Source organism: Zootoca vivipara, chromosome 16, assembly GCF_963506605.1.
Source record: "Zootoca vivipara chromosome 16, rZooViv1.1, whole genome shotgun sequence".
NCBI classification, from domain to species: Eukaryota; Metazoa; Chordata; class Lepidosauria; order Squamata; family Lacertidae; genus Zootoca; species Zootoca vivipara.
The window spans coordinates 32,309,289-32,332,808 of NC_083291.1; the positions used below are offsets into that span (position 1 = coordinate 32,309,289).

Genomic DNA, 23,520 nt, shown 5'->3' on the forward strand with positions numbered 1-23,520 from the left:
TCAGAATCTGTTTGATTGCCTGTCCAAAAATAAAATAAAAAATAGTCACAGATCTTCAGAAGCTGCTGTTAGGTCAGAAAAACAATGGCTGACAAAGACTAGGAAATGAGCCAGGTTTGGAAATACAGGCCTAGTCTGAAGCAGCACAGATCCCTAATGAGATTTCTGGGGAATCATTCATTCCCCAGTCGATTTACACAGATAGATGCTTCCTGGTGTAACTGACACCCACCCAACTCATCTCACTTAGATCACTGGCTCATCTGAGTGAGTGGCTCAAGAGTCAGAAGCCTTGCAGCATACATGCTATAAACACAGCCATTTAGCGACTGATTGTGTTGTTCATTCCAGGCTTCCTGCATGCAGAATGGGAATGAGGGAGGCACACACAAAACTGCTCTCGTGTCTAAACAGAGTTATCAGCATCTAACTTTCCCTTGTAATTCTCAAAGCACTATTATCTGGATACAACAGCACAGTCTGGACTCCGGACCAATCTGCCTTCAGAACTCGACAGCCCAGACCCACTTCCTTCCTCTTGATGAGGTTGGGTTTTTGTTTTTGTTTTAAAAAAATCCATATAATGTTAAATATGTTATCAGTGAAATAACAAAAGCTGAAGTAGCCAAGAGTCTCAAGTTGTCCTCCTTCCCACTGAGCTCCAGCCAGGAGCAGCTCCCATCTAGGACTGCCCAAAAGCAAGAAGCAAGTCTACATGTTTATTCCTGGCAGACACATTGAATGTCTCCCATAGACATAACAAAATAAAAAAAATTCCTTCCAATAGCACCTTAGAGACCAACTAAGTTTGTCATTGGTGTGAGCTTTCATGTGCATGCACACTTCTTCAGATACACTGAAACAGAAGTGTATCTGCAGAAGTGTGCATGCACACGAAAGCTCATACCAATGACAAACTTAGTTGGTCTCTAAGGTGCTACTGGAAGGAATTTTTTTATTTTGTTTCGACTATGGCAGACCAACACGGCTACCTACTTGTCCCACAGACATGGGAGGAAGGTTCAGGTGAGTTGTGTATTATGAATAGAAGACTCAGAGCAGCAGCTCTGTGAGAAAAAGCCAAAAAGTACCATTGATGGCAAATAACACCAAAGGAAAGAAAGTAGAAATGGAAGTATGAGAGCAAGCGGAATAGCATTTAGAGGAGGGTGGGATTTTTATCATGACTAAATTGGTTTGGTCCCCAAAATCAGCAAGGCCTGAATTTCTTCCAAGGCAGAAACCAACCACAGATACACGATCTCCACCCAAAGGGCTTAGCCAAGGCAATGTCAGATCGTAGAGCTGCCTGCACTTGTGTTGCCTATTCAGAGCACATAACATTGTTACACATTCACAACAACCAGCACCGCTTGCTTCTGAACCAAATACTTATACTCAGTGCTTTTTTTTCTGGGGGGGGGGGGAACGCATACCCCTAAACATTTTGTGAATCTAAGTTTGGCCTCGCTGAGGGGCAGTATTTCAATATGAGTAGGAAAATGAGAGCAACCCAAACATTTTTAAAGGGAAAAAAGCACTGCTTATACGAGATGGATTCGATGCATGTCTACTTGGAAGGAAGTTCCACTTAAATCCATGCAACTTACTCCCAAGGGTGCATAGGATCCTAGTCTTAAGTTTGTCTTCCAGGGCGACATTTCTGGGGTGCTTCCCAGTCTCTCTCTCTACCTTTTTGGTTGTTGATCTCATCGGGGTGGCCGGAGGAAAAGTGGAACTCTCAAGATAGGAGGAGATACGATTAGGTGCTCGCTCCGCAGCCTGTGAGATGAGCAGAAGCAAAGAGAGAAAAGAAGAGGACACAGTGGTGGTGAAGAGGTATTACTCAGGATGGAAGGAGGAGCAAGGAAAAGTGCCCGGCTTCCTTACTGAGAGGAAGGAGCTCAGAATTTGAAAGCAAACCACACTTTGGAAGGAAGCAGGAGTCTACAATGGATTTGCAAGGTCACCAAACTCAGGGCTGCACAAACTAGAACATATAGGCCAAACCAAAGTTCATACGCAACTCAGTTAACAAACAGGACTACGCCCCCCACGCAAGTGGGGAGCATGTTCAAGAAGAGTAATAAACACCAAGTGTAATCAACATGTTGCCCTGGCAGGATGAGTACTTGTTGCACACAAGAAGAGCAGGAGGGTCCATGAGGTGCTTTTAGGTAAAGACCCAGGTCTGCACTCCTGCCTGCCTCTCTAGTGGTGCACTGCTGTCCAGTTCAGTAGACTGGAAGACAAACGTACAGCAAAGGTATGGAGAGTGCTTGCTTACAGCCATAGGATGTGCTCTCATAATAGCAGTTACAGTAATTTTTTAAGCAAGTGTAACTATCAGCGGTTAGCTGCAGTCCACAAGGCTGCCATTAGATGGCACTGTTGCAGAGTGAAAGACAATTACAGACTACTTTTTAACCCAGGAAAATTGGGGGTCGCCTTATACGCCGGGTTGTATTTCTTATACAGCAAGTATATCCCAAACTCTATATTTTAACTGGAAAAGTTGGGGGTCATCTTATACGCCCAGTCATCTTATTACCCAATTTAGAGAGCTCTGATAAGGAAAATACCTAACCTAATACCTAACCTAAATACTGTACCTAATACTGAGAATACTACATAAAATGGCTTCTTCCCAACAATATTCACTGACTGCCAAGGGTAGGGTAGTATAGAATAAGATAGGATAGGATAGGATAGGATAGGATAGGATAGGATAGGATAGGATAGGATAGGATAGAGGTGTGGGGGGGACGCATCTTTCCCCTGTAACAGGCGTGTCCAGCGTCCAGCGCACATTAACAATTTCACAGAGAAGCATAACACCGGCCATATGTTTGCTGCGCATGGTGGAGGAAGCAGCTGTGCAAGCCAAGAAACTGCCTAATTTCACTGTGCAGAAGGACTTCGGAAAGTGGGCATTATATGGATGCAGGGAGAACCTTGGACACCTTGAACCTCACATATGCTTAGGCTGCAAGTTCAAAAAAGCCAGGAAGCAAATAATCCACACTGCTGTTTCCTTAAAACAAAAGGACACTTAAAAAAATTTATCTATCACATTTTTGCTTCAGGGGACTCCAGGCAGCATACATGGGGTAAACCCCTATTCATTCTCATTCATCATCCTGTGGCGCGTTAGGTTGTGAGGTGGAGACTGGTCCAAGGATACCCTGCAAACTTTATAATTGCCAACAGGGGTTTGTTTAAACTGAAATCCCCTTAGTCCAACTTCCACAATCTCTCCTCCCACCCTCCCTTCCCCCCAGTGCTTTGAAGTGTCGGGTTTTATGAAACTGTTATGAAAATAGAATTTGGATAATAATGAAAATCAGTTGGGGGACATCTGGGGAAGTCATTAAAACAATGTTAAGTAGTTTAGGAATTTGAAAAATTGATATGTTGTGTCTTTTATGTTGTATGTCTAGGGATAAATAGTTGGGAGGGTACCCACCTGCACCTCTCCCTACCATATTAGAGCCTCTTGGTGGCGGGGGGGGGTTTCGGGGGGGGAGGGGAGGGATGGGTACAAACCCAATTACAAAATGGACCACCTTCGGCTGCCCACTTTTCGTGGGACTCCCTCGTGGCAGGAGGGGGCCTGTGGAGGGGGGGGGGGTTAGAAGAAGGTGGATAATATGTTCGGTATGTATGTTTGTTTGTGTTTTTTCTTTAGTATGTAAAATTAATAATAATTTCTTATTAAAAAAAAATGAAGTGTGGCCCCTGGCAAGCAGCAGTTCCTGCGTCAACAGTTTAGTCGCTGCTTTGGCCCGAATTAGACCTGCAAACCAAGCCAGGTGCTCCTCTGCATGCGTGATCCACCTGCCGTCTTGCCCTGCCCCTTCTGCCTTCCAGGCAGGGTTACCAAATGTGAAGTGCAAAGGATCCTGCCAACTGTGATCCATCATGGAAGGGAAACCGAAGCCTGAAGAAAAAGCATGTGGCGTTTCTAAAACAATCCACAAAGGAGATTTCGCTACAGCCCTGCCGGGGAAGAAGCAGAGGAGGTGAGGTGCTGCCCACTCTCCTAACTGCACCCTGGGTGTCAGACAGCATTATGTCTGCGTTGCTTTCCAATGCTCTTCCCAAACTGCTTTCAGCGAGCACAAAAGGGTGAGCTGCGTGAGGAAAATAAATAAAACCTTGCACAGACCTTTGCAAACAAACCTCTCCCCTGACATTACCAAACCTCAGATGACAGAAGGCTACCAATATCAAAACTATACTTCCTGTGTCAGGTACATTGACGCTGGGACTATGCCTCTAAAACCAAATGCTGCCTTAGGCTCTTTTGGGAGGAAGGGTGGAATGTAAACAGAATAAGTAACCATTAATATTAATAACGATCAGCGCTTTGGGGTAGAAAATGAGGTGCCAGTATCCCTATCTGGATCAAAGTGTCGTGGGTGCCAGCACAAAATGGCTGCCATGGGGAACAAGAGAGAGAGAGAGGGGGCTGGAGGTGAGTTCTGTCACAAAAAGGCACAAATAATAATACAGTCAAACCTCAGTTGTCGAACACAATCCATTCCGGAAGCCCGTTCGGCTTCCAAAATGTTCGACAACCAAGGCGCAGCTTCCGATTGGCTGCAAGAGCTTCCTGCACTCAAGCGGAAGCCACGTTAGATGTTCAACTTCCGAAAAAATGTTCGAAAACCGGAGCATTTACTTCCGGGTTTTCGGCGTTTGGGAGCCGAAACGTTCCAAAACAGAGGCGTTCGGGAGCCGAGGTTTGACTGTAACGCCATTCTTCTGGAGTGGCAAAGGAGAAGCGGATGACATTTCAAAGGTCAGTCCAAGAAGGCAGCTTTCATGGGAAAACATTACTCTTTACCCCAGCGCAGGCATTAATGGCAGGCACACTCTGGCGAGCAAGTCGAGGAGAGGAGCAAGGGGTAGGAGCACCAGGGGGAGTTGGGGGGGGTAAGGCAAAGGCACCTGCTTCAGATCCATGCTGGAGTTCGGATGATTCCTACGAAGCACAGACTTTGGGCCTCCGGGGGCATATGCTGAGTTGACCCAGGAGTGAGAGCGGTCAATCCCCTAGGGAGCGTGCAAGAGAAGAGCAGGAAAGGAAAAACAATCACAACCAAGAAACCAAGGGTAAAGAACCACAACCATCACTGCTGCGATCACAGAGGAGGAGGAGGAGGAGCCTTAGCTAAACCAGGGCCTGCAATTTCCATGCAAGTGACCAAAAGGAACACACACAAAGCATCATAATGCAATAGAAGCCCAGGTTTTCCGTTGCCACAAAGTCCATTGACTTGGGGAGCTGTGTGCCATATGTTTTATGGTCACAGAATGGGGCACCAGTTTGTAGGGAAGACAGGGAAGCAGGGCAAATAATAGGGGAGGGCATGGCATGAATCACCTGTAAGGGTCTATACCCGTGGTTCCCAACATGGGGCACACACCCCACCGGGGGGGGGCAATTTGATTTTAAGGGGGGCAATTTGAAAATGAGTTATTGACAGTGATTTTTTTGCATTTCTTATGGTTCTAGGGGCCTCATATACAGTATATAAAAATGTGACATACACATTTTTAAAATTAAAATAAAATTATATGTCACGGGGGGATCAGGATTTTAGAGATGCTTAGGTGGGGCATGGCCAAAAAAAGGTTGAGAACCACTGATCTATACTGTCTTCTACTCTGCTTTCCTCCAATTATGAACAGCAGGCATGCGTGTGGAGGGGGTGATTCTGATCAGAACGACAGCAGAAGCAAAGGGCTGAAGACCGCCACTCACCCAGCCACCTCATGCCATGGTCCCGATCTGGTTTGACCTCACCCCTGCACTGGCTGTATTTTAGTGTTTTGTTGGAAGCCGCCCAGAGTGGCTGGGGGAACCCGGCCAGATGGGCAGGGTATAAATAATAAATTATTATTATTATTATATTATTACTTTCCTTTGTAAAAAATCTTGCATACCAGGGCTAACCAAGTAACAAAACACCACACATAATCTGTCCCTTGAAGAACGGCAGTGATCACCCTCCAATGTTTCAAAACAGCGAAAGTATTATTTCCGGCCATTGTTTTTCAAAACAAAGAATTAGGATTAGTGGCAGGGTGGTACAAGTTGGTGCTGGGCCCGGGAGGGTGGCACTTGGGCACTCGTGGCAAAGCTCACTGCTGCAATGACTACTGGCGTCCTATTTATGTGACTATTAAAATGCCAGATGTATACAGATAGTTTATGACCAGTGGGAAACGTCTGGCTCACAGAGATAATTATGCCCATCCAAGCCTCTCCACTTGGCCCACGAGGCTGTTTCAGTCAAGATGCCCTCACCTGCCCTACATCTCATGTCGCCTCCACCTGAAGTCATAAACGACTTCTGGCCTGAGGCGGACAAAGATGGGGTTTGCAAGCACCCACAAAGTCCTACACCTGCAAACCACCTTTAATTACCTGCATGGGGGGAAAAAGGGGCCCCGGCATCATGGTGCCATCCAGTGACTGGCACATAAGCTGCCCCACCCCCCTATCAAACCTGGTCCATGGAGGGTGGGGGGGAGATAAGGCTCTGATCCAAGGGATGGATCCAGCTTCACATCCTTGTGGTATATGATGCTCTCGGACAACTTTGGCCACATGACCTGGAAGCTGTATGCCGGCTCCCTCGGCCAGTAAAGCGAGATGAGCGCCGCAACCCCAGAGCTGTCCACTGGACCTAATGGTCAGGGGTCCCTTTACCTTTTACCCTGGAGAAGCTAGCCTGGCTTCCTCCTTCTCCTTCTGCCGGCAGGTAAAGACCTTCTCATTCCAAGAGGCTTTTGGTAACGGACTGCTTTTAATGAAAGGGCCGGCGCTGTGGTGTTTTTACTGCAATTCTCTGTATGATTTTAAGCGATCTTTTATACCTATAGTTTTAATTCTATCATTTTTGTAATGATTGGGCTTTTTCTTCTTCTGTTGTTTTAGCTGTTCCTATTCTATCTGTAAGCCACCTTGAGCCCTCGTCAGGGGGAAAGGTTAAGTATAAATAAATTAACAACAACAAGAACCTTCACTTGAAGCTTACCTTGCTGCCAACAATCTTCTGAACCTCTTCATCTGGGGAGTTGGGTGTGGTGGTCAGGTCAGGGTTGCTGTTGCTGATGCTTTTGGAGCGAGAGAGATTAAGGCTGATAGGGCGCCCAGTGGCGCGGGACAAGGTGGCGTACTGGATGGAGCCACTGTGGGGTGGCATTCCAGGCTCTGTAAAACACAAACACACACAAACCACTAGGTTAAGTCAAAGGACAGGTGGGCACCATTGGGGTGGGAAGAATCATAGAATCAATCATAGAATCGTAGAGTTGGAAGAGACCACAAGGGCCATCCAGTCCCACCCCCTGCCGAGCAGGAAACACCATCAAAGCATTCTTGGCATATGCCTGTCAAGCCTCTGCTTAAAGACCTCCAGAGAAGGAGACTCCACCACACTCCTTGGTAGCAAATTCCACTGCCGAACAGCTCTTACTGTCAGAAAGTTCTTCCTAATGTTTAGGTGGAATCTTCTTTCTTGGAGTTTGAATCCATTGCTCCGTGTCCGCTTCTCTGGAGCAGCAGAAAACAACATTTCTCCCTCCTCTATATGACATCCTTTTATATATTTGAACATGGCTATCATATCACCCCTTAACCTTCTCTTCTCCAGGCTAAACATACCCAGCTCCCTAAGCCGTTCCTCATAAGGCATCGTTTCCAGGCCTTTGACCATTTTCGTTGCCCTCTTCTGGACACGTTCCAGCTTGTCAATATCCTTCTTGAACTGTGGTGCCCAGAACTGCAAGAATGCACACTGCTACTGAGAGACAACACCTCCGGGAGTCGCAAAGAGGCCATCACTTCCCATAGCCATGAGAAGACAACACACTGCCACTGTATCCCAATTTAAAAGGTAAAGGGGCCCCTGACCATCAGGTCCAGTCGTGTCCGACTCTGGGGTTGCGGTGCTCATCTCGCTCTATAGGCCGAGGGAGCCGGCGTTTGTCCGCAGACAGCTTCCGGGTCATGTGGCCAGCATGACAAAGCTCTGCTTCTGGCAAACCAGAGCAGCACACGGAAACACCGTTTACCTTCCCACCAGAGTGGTCCCTATTTATCTACTTGCACTTTGATGTGCTTTCAAACTGCTAGGTGGGCAGGAGCTGGGACCGAGCAACGGGAGCTCACCCCGTTGCAGGGATTCGAACCGCCGACCTTCTGATCAGCAAGCCCTAGACTCTGTGGTTTAACCCACAGCGCCACCTCGGTCCCTCCGTATCCCAATTTACCCTCCATTATATTATCATTGGATGCCTCCTCCCTGCACCAGAATGGAGCATCTCAAGTGAAGAGTCCTTCTGCTCAGCCAGAGGGCATGATCTGGCTGGGACACACTTCTGCGCTCCAGAATTGCTGCCCCCTTAGGATCTGGGATACCTTCTTTTCAATCCTCCTTATTTTTCCTCCATGTTCTGGCGGCATGGCCATGTTTCATTGTTGGGTTTTATTAGTTGGTGCATCTTCCTAAGATGCAGTACTTTCTGTCCTCCACCCCCTAATATCCCTACGGAAGTTTAAGGCTCTACAAGCCCTGCCTTTCCTGGTGGGTAGAGTCATTTGCCCATAGATAGATATCCTCCTCTCTCCAGCAGAGCAGAAGAAACCTTCACGGTAAGTCAATACTCTGTCTTTCGGCAAGCCCTAATAGTCTTTCCCACCCTTTGGGGGGGGGGGTTACATCATCATCATCCAAATATCTGAGTCGCTTTCCTCAAAAATGAGGAAGATCCTGCCTCTCTGCTTACCAGAGACCACTGAAGAGCAAGCAGCTGTGTTTAGGCCACTCCTTTTTCTGTAGGGCCAAGGGTCTGGTTTCCCATCCCCACTGCCTTGTTCCTGGCACAGAGCTGTCATTGAACGTCAAAGGCAGAATGTGGAAGAGGCACTGCTAGGATGAAAATGTGCAGCGAGTGTCTACACTGAGAAGAAACTCCAGGGGCCGGGTGAAGGAAGCTCAGAACATTGGTGGCTGCCCAGCTCCCTTGCTGTTGGGTACCAGATCTAATCTGCGCTTTTAACTGCCAGGCATGGTGCAAAGAGAGGGGGGGGGACAGAAATCCCCAACCCTTGCAGCTAGAAAAGGTAGAGGGTGAGGAAGTCTTAATATTTTTCTAACTTTTATCCCCCCAATAGACTTTTGATAGTACTGCATTCCATGGAGGACAAACACCAAATGATCCCCCCTCCCCTGACCCCCTGGGAGCCTGGGTTGTCCAGTACAGTACTGGGTGGAAGGAGCCATCCCATAACTGGATGCTGTCTCCCAATGATGAAAGAATTGAGATTAAGGAGGATGTGTTCACCACCCGTCACAGTGTGTTGGCTGAACAGGAAGGGCTGCTAGCTGGGAAGAGGAACGTCTGTGAGGTCTTCCCCACCATCTCCTGCAAACCGCAACAAATAATCTCCCCATACGCATCTCATTAGGAGTATTACTATGATGTCATTTCACTATCAGAACTTCTTGATGGTGGCTGGGGATGGAAGGGGAGTGAGTGGTCCTCTTTTTCCAAGTGGGGGTGCTCTAAAAACCTCCTCCATCATATACATGCATTCACTACCCCCAATAAAGCTCATTCCTCTCTCACACCCCCTGCAAAGAAAACAAAGAGAATGAAGACCTCGCGATACTGTCAATATTGGCTGAGAGCGCAGGGGGAGAGAGTACCATATTTCACTGCATAATGGTCACATTTTTAATGCAATTTTTTCTTTTCAAAAACAGTATGCCTTATCAATAAATGCCGAAGAGGACCAGATGTAATCTATAACGCTAGCCCCTCTAGATCATAGGAAAGTAGCAAGTATTATGTGGTGGCGACCATTATGCAGTGAAATGCAGTAAACGCATAGCTTAGCTTAGGTCTCTGTTCTGCAAGCCCCATACAGAGAAGCAGGAGGCCAGCTGCACAGGCCCCGTCTCAAGCATGCACCCCTCTGCCGCTCAGGCAGTTACTGGGCACTGGGCCCATCCACAGGCCCCAGCCGCCCATCTCCTGGCAGGACCTTGCTGCTGTCGCATTTCTCCTCCATCACTGGCTCTCAAGCCAGGCCTCCTCAGTTGCCACCGCCTTTGCTCTCCGTGCAATACGGCCTCATACTCAGGGGGCTGAGGGCTGACTCGGCCAACAGGCAAGTGCCGCAGGCAAGCCTGTTCCAGAGGGTGGGAAACAGCTGTGCCAAGAGCCACTCCATTTACAAAAGCAAAAAAAATGCTGTTATGCAGAACAAAACACTTCAGAGCAAAACAAAACGTCCGACTGACACCCCTGCGACTATTATGCGGGGAATGCTCTGGAGCCTGATTTTAGGGTCTGAAAAAGGGGGGTGCGACTATTACACCGGGGGGGGGGGGGAGCTGGTGTGCTTTGAAACTAGTATGGATGGAGCCAGACTGAAGTGTTTTGGAGCCAGTGATGGGTGAAGCCAACTAACTGCAAGTCTCCATCCTGCTCCCTATTGAGCGCTACAAAGGAGGCACTGAAACGGAGGGGGAGGAAGCTGAGAGCCAGCTGGTTGTAAGCTGGGGGTTGGGTGGGGGAAGAATGAGGGCAGCACCCCTAATGGACTAGCTTCCAGTAGCCACTAAGCACATTAGCCGGAGCTTCTCGAGTTCCATTTGGGGCTATGCACTCTGTCCCTAAAAGCTACTAGTCTACTGCTATGACTCATCCGCTTCAATTGGTCTTAAATTATTCAGAAGTCCCATCTGTCCCACGTATGACCTTTCCTGGGAGGAAACTCACGGAGCCAAGTTAGGCACCTCCCTGAACATGCCCATCTATCCCTTAGGGGCAGGCAAGCTGCTGACTAATTTCATGGGAGGAGGGGACGGAGGAGAGTAAGTGGAAGGAAGGAGATGGTAGACAGAGAAGGAAGGAGCGCTGCTCATTTTTGCCTCTCGGCTCCAAGACTGCAAACATCTCACAGCGTCCGCTGGGTGCCAATCAAAGCAAGCCGCTGTTTTCCTTGATACAGAAACGCACTGCTATCAGCACAAGGAGCTGGGCATCGCTCAGAACTCTGGAGCGCCTGGGTTGCAGACCAGGGGAAATGGCACCCAGGGCAACATGAATGACAGCCAGGCACTTGCTCCTACCCCCCCCCCACACACACATGGAACTAAACACTCCATGTTATACCTGGTAAGCCTGGCTCTGCCACAGGCAGACGGAAAACATAGAAGATGTAAGAGGCCAGCAGATGGTTGTGGCCATGCTGGTCCTGGCTGCTGTCAAGGTTCTTGTGGATCTGGTTCACCATCACAGCAATGGCTTCAAAGGCAGCACGGCCCAGGTTCACTGAGAAAATGGGGAGATGTGTGGACTTGTGTTAATGACCAAAAAGTGACTCAAAACACCAAACACTGAAACAGAAAGGGCGAGCAAAGGTTAGATGGTTTTCAGCAAACAAGAAGGTTGAAAGGCTGCTTGATCTTGGGAATTCATAGCATGTTAGGGCATGCATGAATTTGGAAAAAAGGGAGCAAATGAGGGCTTTTTTATTGCACAGTTTGCAAGGTCTACCACTTGTAGTTCTTCCTTCCCATCTCTAGCTCCTCAAACAACAAATGCACAGGCTGCAGAAAACATAAAACCAGAAGAAAACACTTCCCTATGTTTAACCTGGGAAGAAGGTTGCCCTTGTGCCAAAAATGTAGTGAATGTGTTTCCAAAAAATAATGTTTTCCTTCAGTAATCCTTACATAGAAAGATGCACCTGTAGCTAGAATTAGGCGCAGGAAGTATACAGATACAAATAGGACTTTGGTCTTCTTTATTGCTGCATGCTGTACTTTAAAGGAGGAGAAGAAAGGCACATCATAAATCTTTCTTGCTCACTGCTTCCAGCACCTGCTTTAAATCATGATGTGGGGTGGGGTGGGAAAGCACCAGGAAGGGTTCTTGACCCTGAACGAAAAGACCTCTCTCCTTCCCATGAGTTCTCAGTTTTTGGCAGAGGACTTGGGTGAGGGGGAAACAACAAAACACACTGTCCTTAGGAAAAGGCAGATCTTTCAGAGAAGTGAATTTAATGGTGACAGCAACACTGGCAATCACGAAAATGGAAAAGTAATAAGCAACTGTCAGTAGATGAATGGTTAAAACAACTGTGATACTGAAATGCCCCAAACATAACAGCCCGCCACTTTTACAGTCATACCTCTAGTTACATATGCTTCAGGTTGTGTACTTTCAGGTTAAGTATGCGGCGGACCCGGAAGTGCTTACTTCTGGGTTCTGCCATGCGCGCATGCACAGAAGCGTCTTGTGAGCTTCGCGCATGTGCAGAAGCGTCCTGCGCACTTCGCGTATGCACAGAAGCGCCACTCTAGACGTACTTTTTGGGGTGTGAATGGCACCCCAGAATGGATCAGGTATGTATCTAGAGGTACCACTGTATATTAAGAAAGGAGTATTGTTCAAAAGTAGTCTCTTTTTTCCTGGGGAACCCCACCCAAATGTAACCAACTGAATGGTGCGCTCTTGTATTTATGACTTGTTTTTATGTCTATTTCTTTTTCATTCTTCCCAACCTGCGAGCTGACCCATTTTAACACACATCCTTCTACTTCCAGAGTTATGAAGCTGGGATTCTATCACAACCCATTATTTCCCTTACCCTATCCTTGGAGTGAGTGATGCCAGTATGGAAAACCCTGTCTCTTACCATAAGACTGTGCAAAATGAGAGAATGCTTCGATTTCAGGTTTTGAAGACTCTTTGTGAAGCATCCCAGATGCTCAAGCAAAGAACTCGATATGGCCCAGACAATGGTAACCATGGGATAGGGAGTGGAATAGGAGGAGAAGCACAGCACTCACCAATCTGCCCTGCAATAACAGGCGGGTACACAATGAGTTGGATGAGCTTGTTGAGAATCTGGTGGCTAAAGACAACCAGGGACTCCAAGCTAGCCACCCGCAAGTTGCCCACACTTGATTTCAGCTCAGACTCCATGTTGTTTTCTGTGAGGATTACGTCTTTTAGGCGGAAGGGGAAAGTGTATTCTTCCAGCACATGGATCAAGGTGAAGAACTTGTCCAGAAATGGGTCCTGCCAGGATAAAGGATAAGAAAACTATGGTGTAACTCAGAGCTCCAAGCATCTCTTAAATGTGGAGTGTCCTTTATTCATTTCATCATCAAGGGAAGAACAGATATGTGCTATCTCAAGATTCCTTCGTATGTCTTTGATAATTTCTCTTTGAAAGATTAAGGCTTGCCAAGTTGGACCAAACAGATGTTCAGTACAGCTCAGGATCCTAAACCTCAGAGAGGTAAATGGCTCAGGTGTATGTTCTCCCAACATTGATTGTTTTGATGAAGTAACCAAGAAAACCCAATTTTTCTCTGTGAGATGCTCCTTGATTTTTCCAAAACAAGGCAACCGTTTTGGGGCTTCTAAAAAACGTTGCAAACAGCTTTCCACAAGCAGTTTCCACATGCTAGAAAATGAGCTAGCATCAGGCTTTAATTCAGTTCAAGGCTTAGAGACAGGACAGTTGATGCAGGAGCAAAAATCCCAGCTGGCATGCAAGAACATGGCTCAACTGAGTCTTGCTTCTACTTGGCTCTACATTCCATTCCTTGCAACACGAAAACCTCACCGCCTCCTCTCACCTGAGTATGGACAGAAGACACAGCCAGCACCTCCACATTGAAGACCCCCTTGTGATTATCCACCCACTTCATGCCAGGCAGCTGCACCTACAAAGAAGCAACGGGGATAAAATATAATCCCGCTAAAGGGTGTGTGCAAAGGACCGAGAGAAGAAGGAAAGCTGGAGATGAGAGACAGCAAGGAAAAAGAAGAAGAGAACATTCCCCATTTCAGCATAAGCAAGGAGTAGCCCTTCAAGGGACTCTCCTTTCCCCAGGCTACTTACAACAGCCGCTTACTTACATCAGGGGTGAGTACAGAGTAGCTGGGAGGAGGCTTGTCAACAGACACAGGAAGGCAAAACTGTCCTGTCCTCAGCCGGCCATGTTGCATGAGGGGGATCCACTACAGAAAGAGAGACAAGGCCTGAGTGAGTCCTAGCAGGGCGACAGGTCTTCCCTTGTCAGTCCTTCACCTGCCCTTCCCTGCCCACAGACCACCTTTACTGAGCAGGGGACAGCAGCAAATCAAATACTGCCCACTGAGAAGGAAGATTTGTTATTGTACCCCACCTTGTAAATCTTCGGTACTCAAGGTGGATGGAAGGACAGGAGATGGAAGGGCACTCTCTGTGTCCAGCGCACCTGTCCACTTGCCTGTGGACTGTCTCGCCGGAGTGGCGCATGCTCTAGTTATCTCCTGCTTGGACTACTGCAATGCACTCAAGTGTGGGGCTACCTTTGAAGGTGACCTGGAAACTACAAGTAATAAGGAATGCGGCAGCTAGACTGGTGACTGGGAGTGGCCGCCAAGACCACATAACACCAGTCCTGAAAGACCAGCCTGAGGGCCTTCTGGCAGTTCCCTCCCTGCGATAAGTGAGATTACAGGAAACCAGGCAGAGGGCCTTCTTGGCAGTGATGCCTGAGCTTCTGCACATGAGCTCGGCTTCTGAGCTACGAAACGCCGTGGGTTCTGAAAGCACTCACTGTGTAGCCAACTGGGGTCTCCAGAGGCGTATTTTGCTTCTGCTGACAGCTGATATGGTAAAAGGTGAAAAGCAGGTGGTGGTTGTCCGTCAGGTTGGCTGGGATTTTCAGCTTGAACTCCTCGTAAAACTCAGGGGACCTGCAGGATACATGAGGGGTGTCACAGTGGTCCACCAAGAGCCAGCATTGGCTAAGCCAGAGCCCCACCCAACCACAGGGGATCAACTGCTCTTGAACGCATCAGACAATTTCTAATTTCCTCAGGAAAGAAAACTGCCAGGAAAAAGATTGCGCAGGAGAACAACGCTTATTTTTATGAGGCAGTTAGCTTGGAAGAGTGCTGGTTCCTTATCCAGGCAGCTGCGCATCTTGATCAGATACGCAGCTGCCAACTCTCCCCTCCCTGCCTCATTTGCAACAGTTATCCTGTCCCACCTCCGTAGTTACTTAGGACTCACTTGTTATGGTATACAACAGCTGTGTAAGCTTCTTTTGCAAAGTCACTGCAACTTGATTTCCCAAAGATGACCTGGGGTTGTTAGGAAAGGCAGAAATAAACTTAGTCAGAGACAGGGAGGCTGAAGTCCAGCAAACCACAGGGAGGGAGCCTGAGGACCTGACGGTCAAAGGGGCACCTGGAAAGGCTATGCAATTTTTAATGTTTGCACACACACACACACACACACACACACACACACACACACACACACACACAAATACTCAGTATGTCTCAATGCTTTTCCACATTGGCTAGAGACTCTTACCAACACCACTGCCCTCTCCTTAACCCCACTGAGAAAACTAAAAGGGGTGGTGGCAACAGCAGCATCTACAACCCGAACCAGGGAGGCTACAGAAGGAGTTACTTTGGTCATTGGCTAGAATTCAGCATGGAAGGTCACCAGATGCCCACACTTAGCATGAAAGCACCACCCCTGGAGGCTTAGATCTGCCACAGATGTAGCTGTATTTTCCCATAGATGAGGACTAGGATCTTGACCTGAGGGCCTCACAAGAATAGGAACTGTGAATCTGCTTAGCAAAACTGTTCCCTCCAAACTACGGTGGTACCTCGACTTCCGAAGGTTTCGACTGACGAAGCCGGCAAACCCGGAAGTCTTTTCGCCGCACGCACGGTCTACGTCTGCGCAAAGTGCAAAATCGTGCTTCGCGCATGCACACAACAGACGCTTCGACAACCGAAGGTTTCGACTTACGAAGAGCGCCGCGGAACGGATCGCCTTCGTAAGTCGAGGCACCACTGTATGTATAATTAAGAGAAATGGGAGAGTTCAAAATACAGAGAGGGACTGGCTAGGAGACTAAACTTTGGGGCAAAATGGCATATTGGGCTCTACGTTTTCCTTTCATATATCGAGATGCTCCCTCACAGCATAACCTAGCTCTTAGCTCCAGAAGGCCAGTGGAGCTGTAAAAGTTGTAAGGAAGCCACAGGGAGTTTGCCTCACTCACTGGCATGGCTTGACCAGGGTCCTCTCCAGCCATGAACTGGAGCTTCACCGCAATGTTCCGCACTGAACCTTGACGACTGCTGAAGTTCAGGCTTTGGGGATAAACATACAGCAGGTTCCTGCAAGAGAAGGGGAATCTTTACAGTTCTGAGTGAGAGCGGCAGCAAATGTGTAAATGGCAGAGAGATCCATAACTGATGCCATTGCCAGAATACCTCTTCTTTATCTGCAAAAGAAATATGTGTATATATACCTGCTGGGAATCAGCTGCACTCAAAGACTACGGAACACCTTACTAGGGATTGTCACAGGCTCTGCAAATAACTTAAAATATGTTAAACCTCCAACAAAACTTAGCCTGGTGCGCTTGTGTTCAGAGTTTCAGCCCACCAAGAACTCCTACTCCATTTCCTGCCCCTCTGGTCTCCCATTCCCCACCCGCAGTTGGTCAGAGTTGCATATGCACAGAGCATGCTCAGTCCTCACCGAGCTGTCTTGGGTCCTTTCTCCTCCTAATTATTTTTGCATTTCTGCAACTTGTCTCCCTTTTGTGCACGAGCGGTGCCCTTTTGGCTGCACAATGGTCCACATTCCGAGACCGAGTTTGCAATGAGAACATAGGATCCTGCCATCGTGCAGAGGGAAAGTGTTTGCATGGAGCGGGGGATGAGAACACAAAAATGGCAAGAGGTAAAAGAGCAGGAGACCTTTGGAGCCTCAAGTCTTTGCATCACGCCAGCCCTTCACGCCACCCTCTCCAAGAGGCAGATTACATCACCGTTGCTCCATCCCACAGCCCAGCCAGGATAAACACAGCCAGCATTTGGACAGACACGCCACCTTCCCCTTCCCGCAACCCCTGCATAGCCCTTGCAACCCTTCAGAGGTGCCAGAATCCAAAGTCAGCCTTTAGGTGCCTCTGCACCTCTGCAATAAGCTGCCATCTGCCAGCATTGTGCAACTCTGTTGCCCTAGGTCAGATGTTCTGTGCCCATGCTAAGTGTGGGATGAGAGCCCAGGATGAAAATACTGCTGGCTCATTAAATGCTGGAGTGGGTTGCTCAGTCCAGCTCAATCGTCTCTTTCCCCACCGGACCCCTCCCTCGCTTCTGCATATAAAGTGGCAGGCTTACTCCCTTCGGTTTTTCCATTGGCCAAGTCACAGCAATGCTGACTTTCCTATTCCCGAGTATCTTGCTGCCTTGTGCAGCCATGCTTGCCCCTATCCTCACAGGCCCTCAGCAGCCCGCGGCTCCGCAGGACGTAAACATTCTTTTCTACGGGGTGCTGCAGTTCAGCAGCACGCTGAGTGACTTCTACGACTCCACCACGCGGAAGCTTGACAAGATCAGACGCAGCTCCGACTTCTACGAGCGGGGCCTGGAGGTGCTGCGTCGTCAGACCCAAAGAGCCCAGCAGAAGCAGAAAGAGATTGGAGAGATTGTTGAGGGGCTGGAGGTAACTGTGTTTAATTTATAAGGGCAGGGGAAGGAGGGAAGACAGCCCAGGTTAAAAGGCATTGCACTAGAGCAAAGCGGTAGCCATATTTTGTTGGTGGGACAACAGGGCCTTGACCAGCTTTATGAAATGCTGCCCCCCCCCTGCTGATTAGACAGGCATCTATGATCCTTTGCTTCAGATGCCTGTTGAAAACGTTTCCTTTTTAAAAAACCTCCCAGCTAAACTGTTGCTTTCAGTTTGCAGCTGATATGACAAAAAATGAGGATTTTTATTGTGCACTGTAATTTTGCTTACTGACTGGTTTCTATATTGCCATATTGGCTTGAATATAAGCCTCACCTTCCCCCCCAAATTCCGACTGTGAAAAGTTAAAGTGCGACTTATGGTATGCAGCCAGGAGTGTGGGCAAACAGCGCCAGGGGTGTGGCAAAGTGGTGCCCACCCCACACGTAGTCCCCCATCCTCTCCCCCAAGGCCTGGAAGGGAGACAGCGAGGAAGTGGAAAGGTCGCCAGCAACGCGGCTCCCCCCCCCCCCAGTATGCAGCCAGGAACAGTGAGAAATGGAGCGGCTTATATTCAGGCATTTTTTAATTCCCCCCCCCTCCAATTTTAAAGGTGCGGCTTATATTTGGGCCATTGCGGTATATGCTCTTGTCCACAGTTCGGATATTCTGTGTGATAAGCATTTTACACTTAAACAAAAACAAATGAATAATGAAACCTAAGCAGGGGATTACACCTACAGCTCCATATTCAATCTTCTAATCTTCCAACCATACAATGTTAAGTTTTCCTACCTAGTCCCAGGGCCCCAACTTCATCAGAGCCCCCCTTTGGTCAGTCTTCCTCATCTACCACTCCTGCTCTTTCTTTGATAGGATGAGAGCCTGGCAAGACGGCAGCAGGCTCACAGCAACAAGGAAGCGTTGCAGAAGATGCTTGCGGGCCAGCAGGACCTAGTGCGACAAGTGAAGGCGCTCGAAGGGATGCTGGCTATCGTGGAAGAGCGAGGTTTCCAAAATAAGGGATGGGAATTTTCCGCTTTGAAGGTAATCCGCCACCTTCTGCTCTGTAAGGTGGCCCCCTAAGTCACTTGCTCTGCCCCCCTTGCAGTTTCTTTTTTCTTTTTATAATAATTTTTATTAATTTTGCATATTAACAAAACAAAGACACATATACAATTAGGTAACATATTTCCCCCCTTCTTCTAACCCACCCTCCACGAGATCCCTCCTGCCACAAGGTATTCCCATGAACAGTGCGCAGTCGAAGGTGGTGCATTTTATAATTGGGCTTATCCCCACCCCTCCCTCCTCACCCCAGCAACCCCCCCCCTGCCACCGAGGGGTCCTAGGGTAGTAAGAAGAGAACAGGTGAGTGTCCACCCAACTATTTAAACTTTACCAAAAATCATCAAAAAGAAAAAAAAGAAAAACACAAGAAAAAAGAAAAACACAAGAAAAAGAAAAAGAAACAGAAAAAATAGAATATATCTTTTTTCCAGTACATTGTATTATGGGCTTCCCCTACCTCCCCCTTTTCTGATTTTCATTTTTAACACCATTTAAGCAGTTTTCTTGTCATATTCCCCACTCTATTTTCGAAATTCTCCAATCTTATATCAATAACATCCTTATTTTCTATTAAATTTTCTTCTAACATCGTTTCTCATTCTCTCCCCCCCCCCACCGACCCCAGCACTCCCCCTGCCACAGAGAGTTTCTAGGGGAAAGAAGGGTAGAGGCAATGGTTCTTTTTCCAATTGGGTCTTCCCTCCCTCCCCGCCCCAGGAGCCCCCCCCTGCCACCAAGAGCTCCCTGCACGGCCCCCTTGCCGTTTCTGCCACTCTGCTCTCCAAAATCACTAGGGGGCTTGAAGAAGTGCCTAGACAAGTGAACTCTGAGCTAATCTGCACTGCATGAGAAGCCATCTCCATGTAGCCCCCTGATGACTACTGTACACTCAAACTTACAGATACAGTAATGAACCAACTCATGCATAGGTCATTGGACATGCACTCATATAGACAATCTTGCCCCTCGCCCCTCTAGCTCTTCCATTCATGGGCGGTGCAATCATTGAATGGGCCTTCTCCACAGGAGGAGGCATCCAACTGGTAGTGAAACCACAGCTCCACCAGAGGCTTCTAGCTAGTCAGCCAGCAGCCAGAGGGAACTTGCCGAGGAGGATGGTTCAGCTTACTCAAGCAGCCACAGGAAGAGCAAAGGGGGAAGATAAAGAGGCTGCACCCTTGTAGGAAACTGGCGGTGATGGGGACTGTCTTACTCCAAATGGCCCAGGAGATGTGGGGACTTCCTCACCACCATTTACAGATCCTAGGAGGTTGCATGCCTGCAAACACTTTGGACAGCAGAAGCCCCAGTGGCCGCTGCCTAACATTTGCACTGCTATCAAAGGCAGCCAGAGATCATGGAACCTTCTAAGCCTTTGACAGCATTAGATGATCAGGAGAAGCCCTACTGGAACCTCTTTGTGCCATGCAAAAGCTGTTATTTGCAGCTGAGCCAATATAATTGTGATTTCTGCATTGTCGAGGGCTGGATTAGATGATTCTCAGGGTCCCTTCCAACTCTACAATTCTGTGATTCTACAATAATCATTCCCATGGCCAGATGAAGCCCTGACGCAAACCCCTGTGGGCTCCACGAAGCTGTCGTTTTGAGGGCTGGCTGGGTGAGAAGGGGTTAAGTTGGGAATTTGCCAGATAAGAATTTGGGAGCCTTGTAACCCTATCCTCTTCTTTGAGCCAAGCTTGATGGGGCCCCAAAGCTTGCATCCAGGCCTGAGCTAGGAAAGCTTCACACCAAGCACAGCGTAACATTCCAGCTCTCTCAAAAGCAACACACAGATGCTCAAAAGCTCAGTGGCAGCATCTCATTGCTCTGAAATATCAAGCCAGATCCCAACCTGTTTTAAACTCATAAGCTTATTTTCAGCTTAGCCAAATCTCTTTTAAGGTACCGTCTGCTTTAACAGCATGAACAGCAGGGAGGGGGGGTGTGCGTGGAGAGGGAGAGAGGGTAAGGATTAGGGCTCTCCGAGCTCAGTGCATAAATAAGACTAGGCAGTTATTTACTGCCTAGTGCTGCTTTGGGGAGATAGGGGCCAGGCAGGTGTGGAAGACTCCCTGGTCCTGAATGGGGCAACTGGGCCCCTGAAGGAACAGGTAGGCAGCCTGGGAGTCACTTTGGACTCACAGTTGCCCATGGAGGCGCAGGTCAATTCTGTGTCCAGGGCAGCTGTCTACCAGCTCCATCTGGTACACAGGCTGAGACCCTACCTGCCTATGGACTGTCTCACCAGAGTGGTGCATGCTCTGGCTATCTCCCACTTGGACTACTGCAATGCGCTATACATGGGACTACCTTTGAAGGTGACCCGAAAACTACAATTACTGTAATCCAGAATGCAGCAGCTGGACTGGTGACTGGGAGTGGCCACCAAGACCATATAACACTGGTTCTGAAAGACCTACATTGGCTCCCACTGCGTTTCCAAGCACAATTCAAAGCATTGGTGCTGACCTTTCAAGCCCTAAATGGCCTCAGCCCAGTATACCTAAAGGAGCGTCTCCACCCCCATCGTTCAGCCCAGACACTGAGGTCCAGCTCCGAGGGCCTTATGGTGGTTCCCTCACTGCGAGAAGTGAGGTTACAGGGAACCAGGCAGAGGGCCTTCTTGGTAGTGGCACCCTCCCTGTGGAACGCCCTCCCGTCAGATGTCAAGGAAATAAACAACTATCTGACTTTTAGAAGACATCTGAAGGCAGCCCTGTTCAGGGAAGTTTTTAATGTTTGATGTTTTATTGTGTTTGTAATATTCTGTTGGGAGCCGCCCAGAGTGGCGGGGAAAACACAGCCAGATGGGCAGGGTATAAATAATAAATTATTGTTAAGTATTGTTAAGTTATGGAGGGAAACCTGCATGTAAGCAGCAGCAGCAGCAGCAGTCTCCTCCTGGCTCTTGATATCAACTTGTCATAAGAGCACCACACTCCTCTATTAGTACTGCTAGTAAAGTGAGCATGTTACCTACCCCTTGCAGAAAGCATTGGTTATGGTTGCAACAGCTCTCCAGGGTTGACTTTTGAGGCCAAGCAAAGTACTAGACTGAAATTGTGACTGTATTACAACCAGAAAACATCTCTATGGCACAGTCCTGCTGAAGAGGGATCATATTCTGCACTGGTTGTGAGGGGAAGGGGCAGAGAGAAGGACTGGCAACTGTATGAATAGATGGCCCAGAATGGGCAGTGAATGAAGTCAGGGTACAGAAGCCCCCAGGGATGTAAACTGAGATGAGGAATCCCCCAGGGTTGCAGACTGAGATTAAGGGGTCTAAAACATCGGAAACTGCTGGCAATGGATAAAAGAACCCCCACCTCTCCGTTAACTGATATCCTCTCCCCTCAGGCACACATGCAACAGCAGAATCTCACCATCTGGTCCCTGCTGAGAGCTACTCAACAGCAGCAGCAGCAACTGGCTCGGCAGACAGAACAGCTGCTCTGGATCCAAAGACTAGCAAGGCAAGCGGTGCTTCTTGGGGACGTTTCTTAAACAGAGATCAAGTTAGTGTGTTGCTGTGATAAGGGCAGCTCCTGGCTCAACGCTGCTGCCATTTGCTAGTTATGGTAAGAGTCTTTCTGATGCAGGGCACTCATGCCAAGACCTCAGGCATCAGCACCCTTACTATAGTAATGGGGACACGGGTGGTGCTGTGGTCTAAACCACTGAGCCTCTTGGGCTTGCTGATCGGAAGGTCAATGGTTCGAATCCCTGCAATGGAGTGAGCTCCCGTTGCTCTGTCCCAGCTCCTGCCAACCTAGCAGTTCAAAAGCATGCCAGTGCAAGTAGATAAATAGGTACCACTGCAGCGGGAAGGTAAATGTCATTTCCGTGCGTTCTGGTTTCCGTCATGGTGTTCCATTGCACCAGAAGCGGTTTAGTCATCCTGGCCACACGACCTGGAAAGCTGTCTGCGGACAAATACCGCCTCCCTCGGCCTGAAAGTGAGATGAGCGCTGCAACCCCATAGTCGCTTTTGACTGGACTTAACCGTCCAGGGGTCCTTTACCCTTCTTTTTTTAAAAAAACCTATACAGTGGTACCTCTACTTACGAATTTAATGCGTTCCGAACGCACATTTGTAAGTCGAAAAAAATTGTAAGTCGAATCCCATAGGAATGTATTGGGAGAAAAAAATTGTAAGTCGAAGCAACCCTATCTAAAAATTCGTAAGTAGAAAAAATCCTATCTAAACCGCATCCAGGATGGTGGAAGGAGCTCCATTTGTAAGTAGAAAAATTCATAAGTAAAGTTATCACTGTATCATGTATCACTGTAGTAATACTCATAGGAAGGACCAGAGGAGGGAAGAAACAAGTCTGGTCCCCAAGACACGAAGTGCAACACACCTGCCTCTAACTTGCTAAGAAAGCAAAGACGAGGACATACCCTAAGAGCCCAAGCCTCCGGGCCCACAAATAAGCAAGTCCACCTGAGGGAACGGAGGTTTGATCTTTGCGATCCGCTTGCTTAATGCCGCCTTACTTGTCCTTGTTTGCAGATGAAGAACCACAAAGTTGTGAAGCTGAATGTGGGGAACCTGGACAGAGACACCATGGCAACATTCGTGTCAAAGAGGGGACCGTGATTTTTGGAGCAGAAGACCATCTGCTCACAGCAGCTTCACGGCAACTACCTGCACCTGTTCTGAAACGTGGCTGATGATGTCATAGCAGCCACAGGGTGGCCAGATCAGCAGCAGGCTGGAAGAATCATTCAGCCTCACGACGAGAACTCTCCCAACACCTGCCGGATCTAATCTAAATACGTATATTATCTAAATACGTAGATCCTCACCTTCTCAAGTGAGGAACTGCGAGTCCTCCAAGGGGTCTTTAGAAAAGTCGCAT

At 48.2% G+C, this 23,520-nt stretch overlaps 2 protein-coding genes across 6 annotated transcripts in view; one reads left to right on the forward strand and one right to left on the reverse strand.

Annotated features, from left to right (window-relative positions):
• DOCK6 (dedicator of cytokinesis 6) overlaps positions 1-23,520 on the reverse strand; it is a 111,451-nt gene that overhangs the window by 46,257 nt on the left and 41,674 nt on the right. For 2 of the 4 annotated variants that reach the window (XM_060268859.1, XM_060268861.1), the window contains exons 15-23: positions 16,122-16,239; positions 15,107-15,177; positions 14,649-14,787; positions 13,963-14,064; positions 13,680-13,766; positions 12,882-13,113; positions 11,200-11,358; positions 7,050-7,225; positions 4,954-5,058 (exon numbers count right to left, since the gene is read on the reverse strand). In XM_060268859.1, coding sequence (XP_060124842.1) covers positions 4,954-5,058; positions 7,050-7,225; positions 11,200-11,358; positions 12,882-13,113; positions 13,680-13,766; positions 13,963-14,064; positions 14,649-14,787; positions 15,107-15,177; positions 16,122-16,239 — 1,189 coding nt within the window. Of the gene's footprint in view, positions 1-1,692; positions 1,783-4,953; positions 5,059-7,049; positions 7,226-11,199; positions 11,359-12,881; positions 13,114-13,679; positions 13,767-13,962; positions 14,065-14,648; positions 14,788-15,106; positions 15,178-16,121; positions 16,240-23,520 lie in introns of all 4 variants that reach the window. The other 2 variants (XM_060268862.1, XM_060268860.1) reach the window with 2 other exon arrangements.
• On the forward strand, positions 16,881-23,438 carry LOC132591240 (angiopoietin-like protein 8). Of its 2 annotated transcripts, XM_060268864.1 has the most exons (4): positions 16,881-17,578; positions 18,461-18,631; positions 22,016-22,131; positions 23,172-23,438. In XM_060268864.1, exons 1-4 carry the CDS (start codon positions 17,288-17,290, stop codon positions 23,173-23,175), a joined length of 582 nt encoding a protein of 193 aa, XP_060124847.1. In that variant the 5' UTR covers positions 16,881-17,287; the 3' UTR covers positions 23,176-23,438. The 2 variants fall into 2 exon arrangements, with proteins under 2 accessions (XP_060124847.1, XP_060124846.1); XM_060268863.1 differs by lacking the exon at positions 23,172-23,438 and having other exon boundaries at positions 22,016-22,908.

Coding starts and splice junctions, on each gene's coding strand:
- LOC132591240 (XM_060268863.1), top strand. CDS start 17,288: ATGCTGACTTTCCTATTCCCGAGTATCTTGCTGCCTTGTGCAGCCATG. Junction 17,579..18,460: donor AGATTGTTGAGGGGCTGGAG/GTAACTGTGTTT, acceptor TTTCTTTGATAG/GATGAGAGCCTGGCAAGACG. Junction 18,632..22,015: donor GGGAATTTTCCGCTTTGAAG/GTAATCCGCCAC, acceptor CTCTCCCCTCAG/GCACACATGCAACAGCAGAA.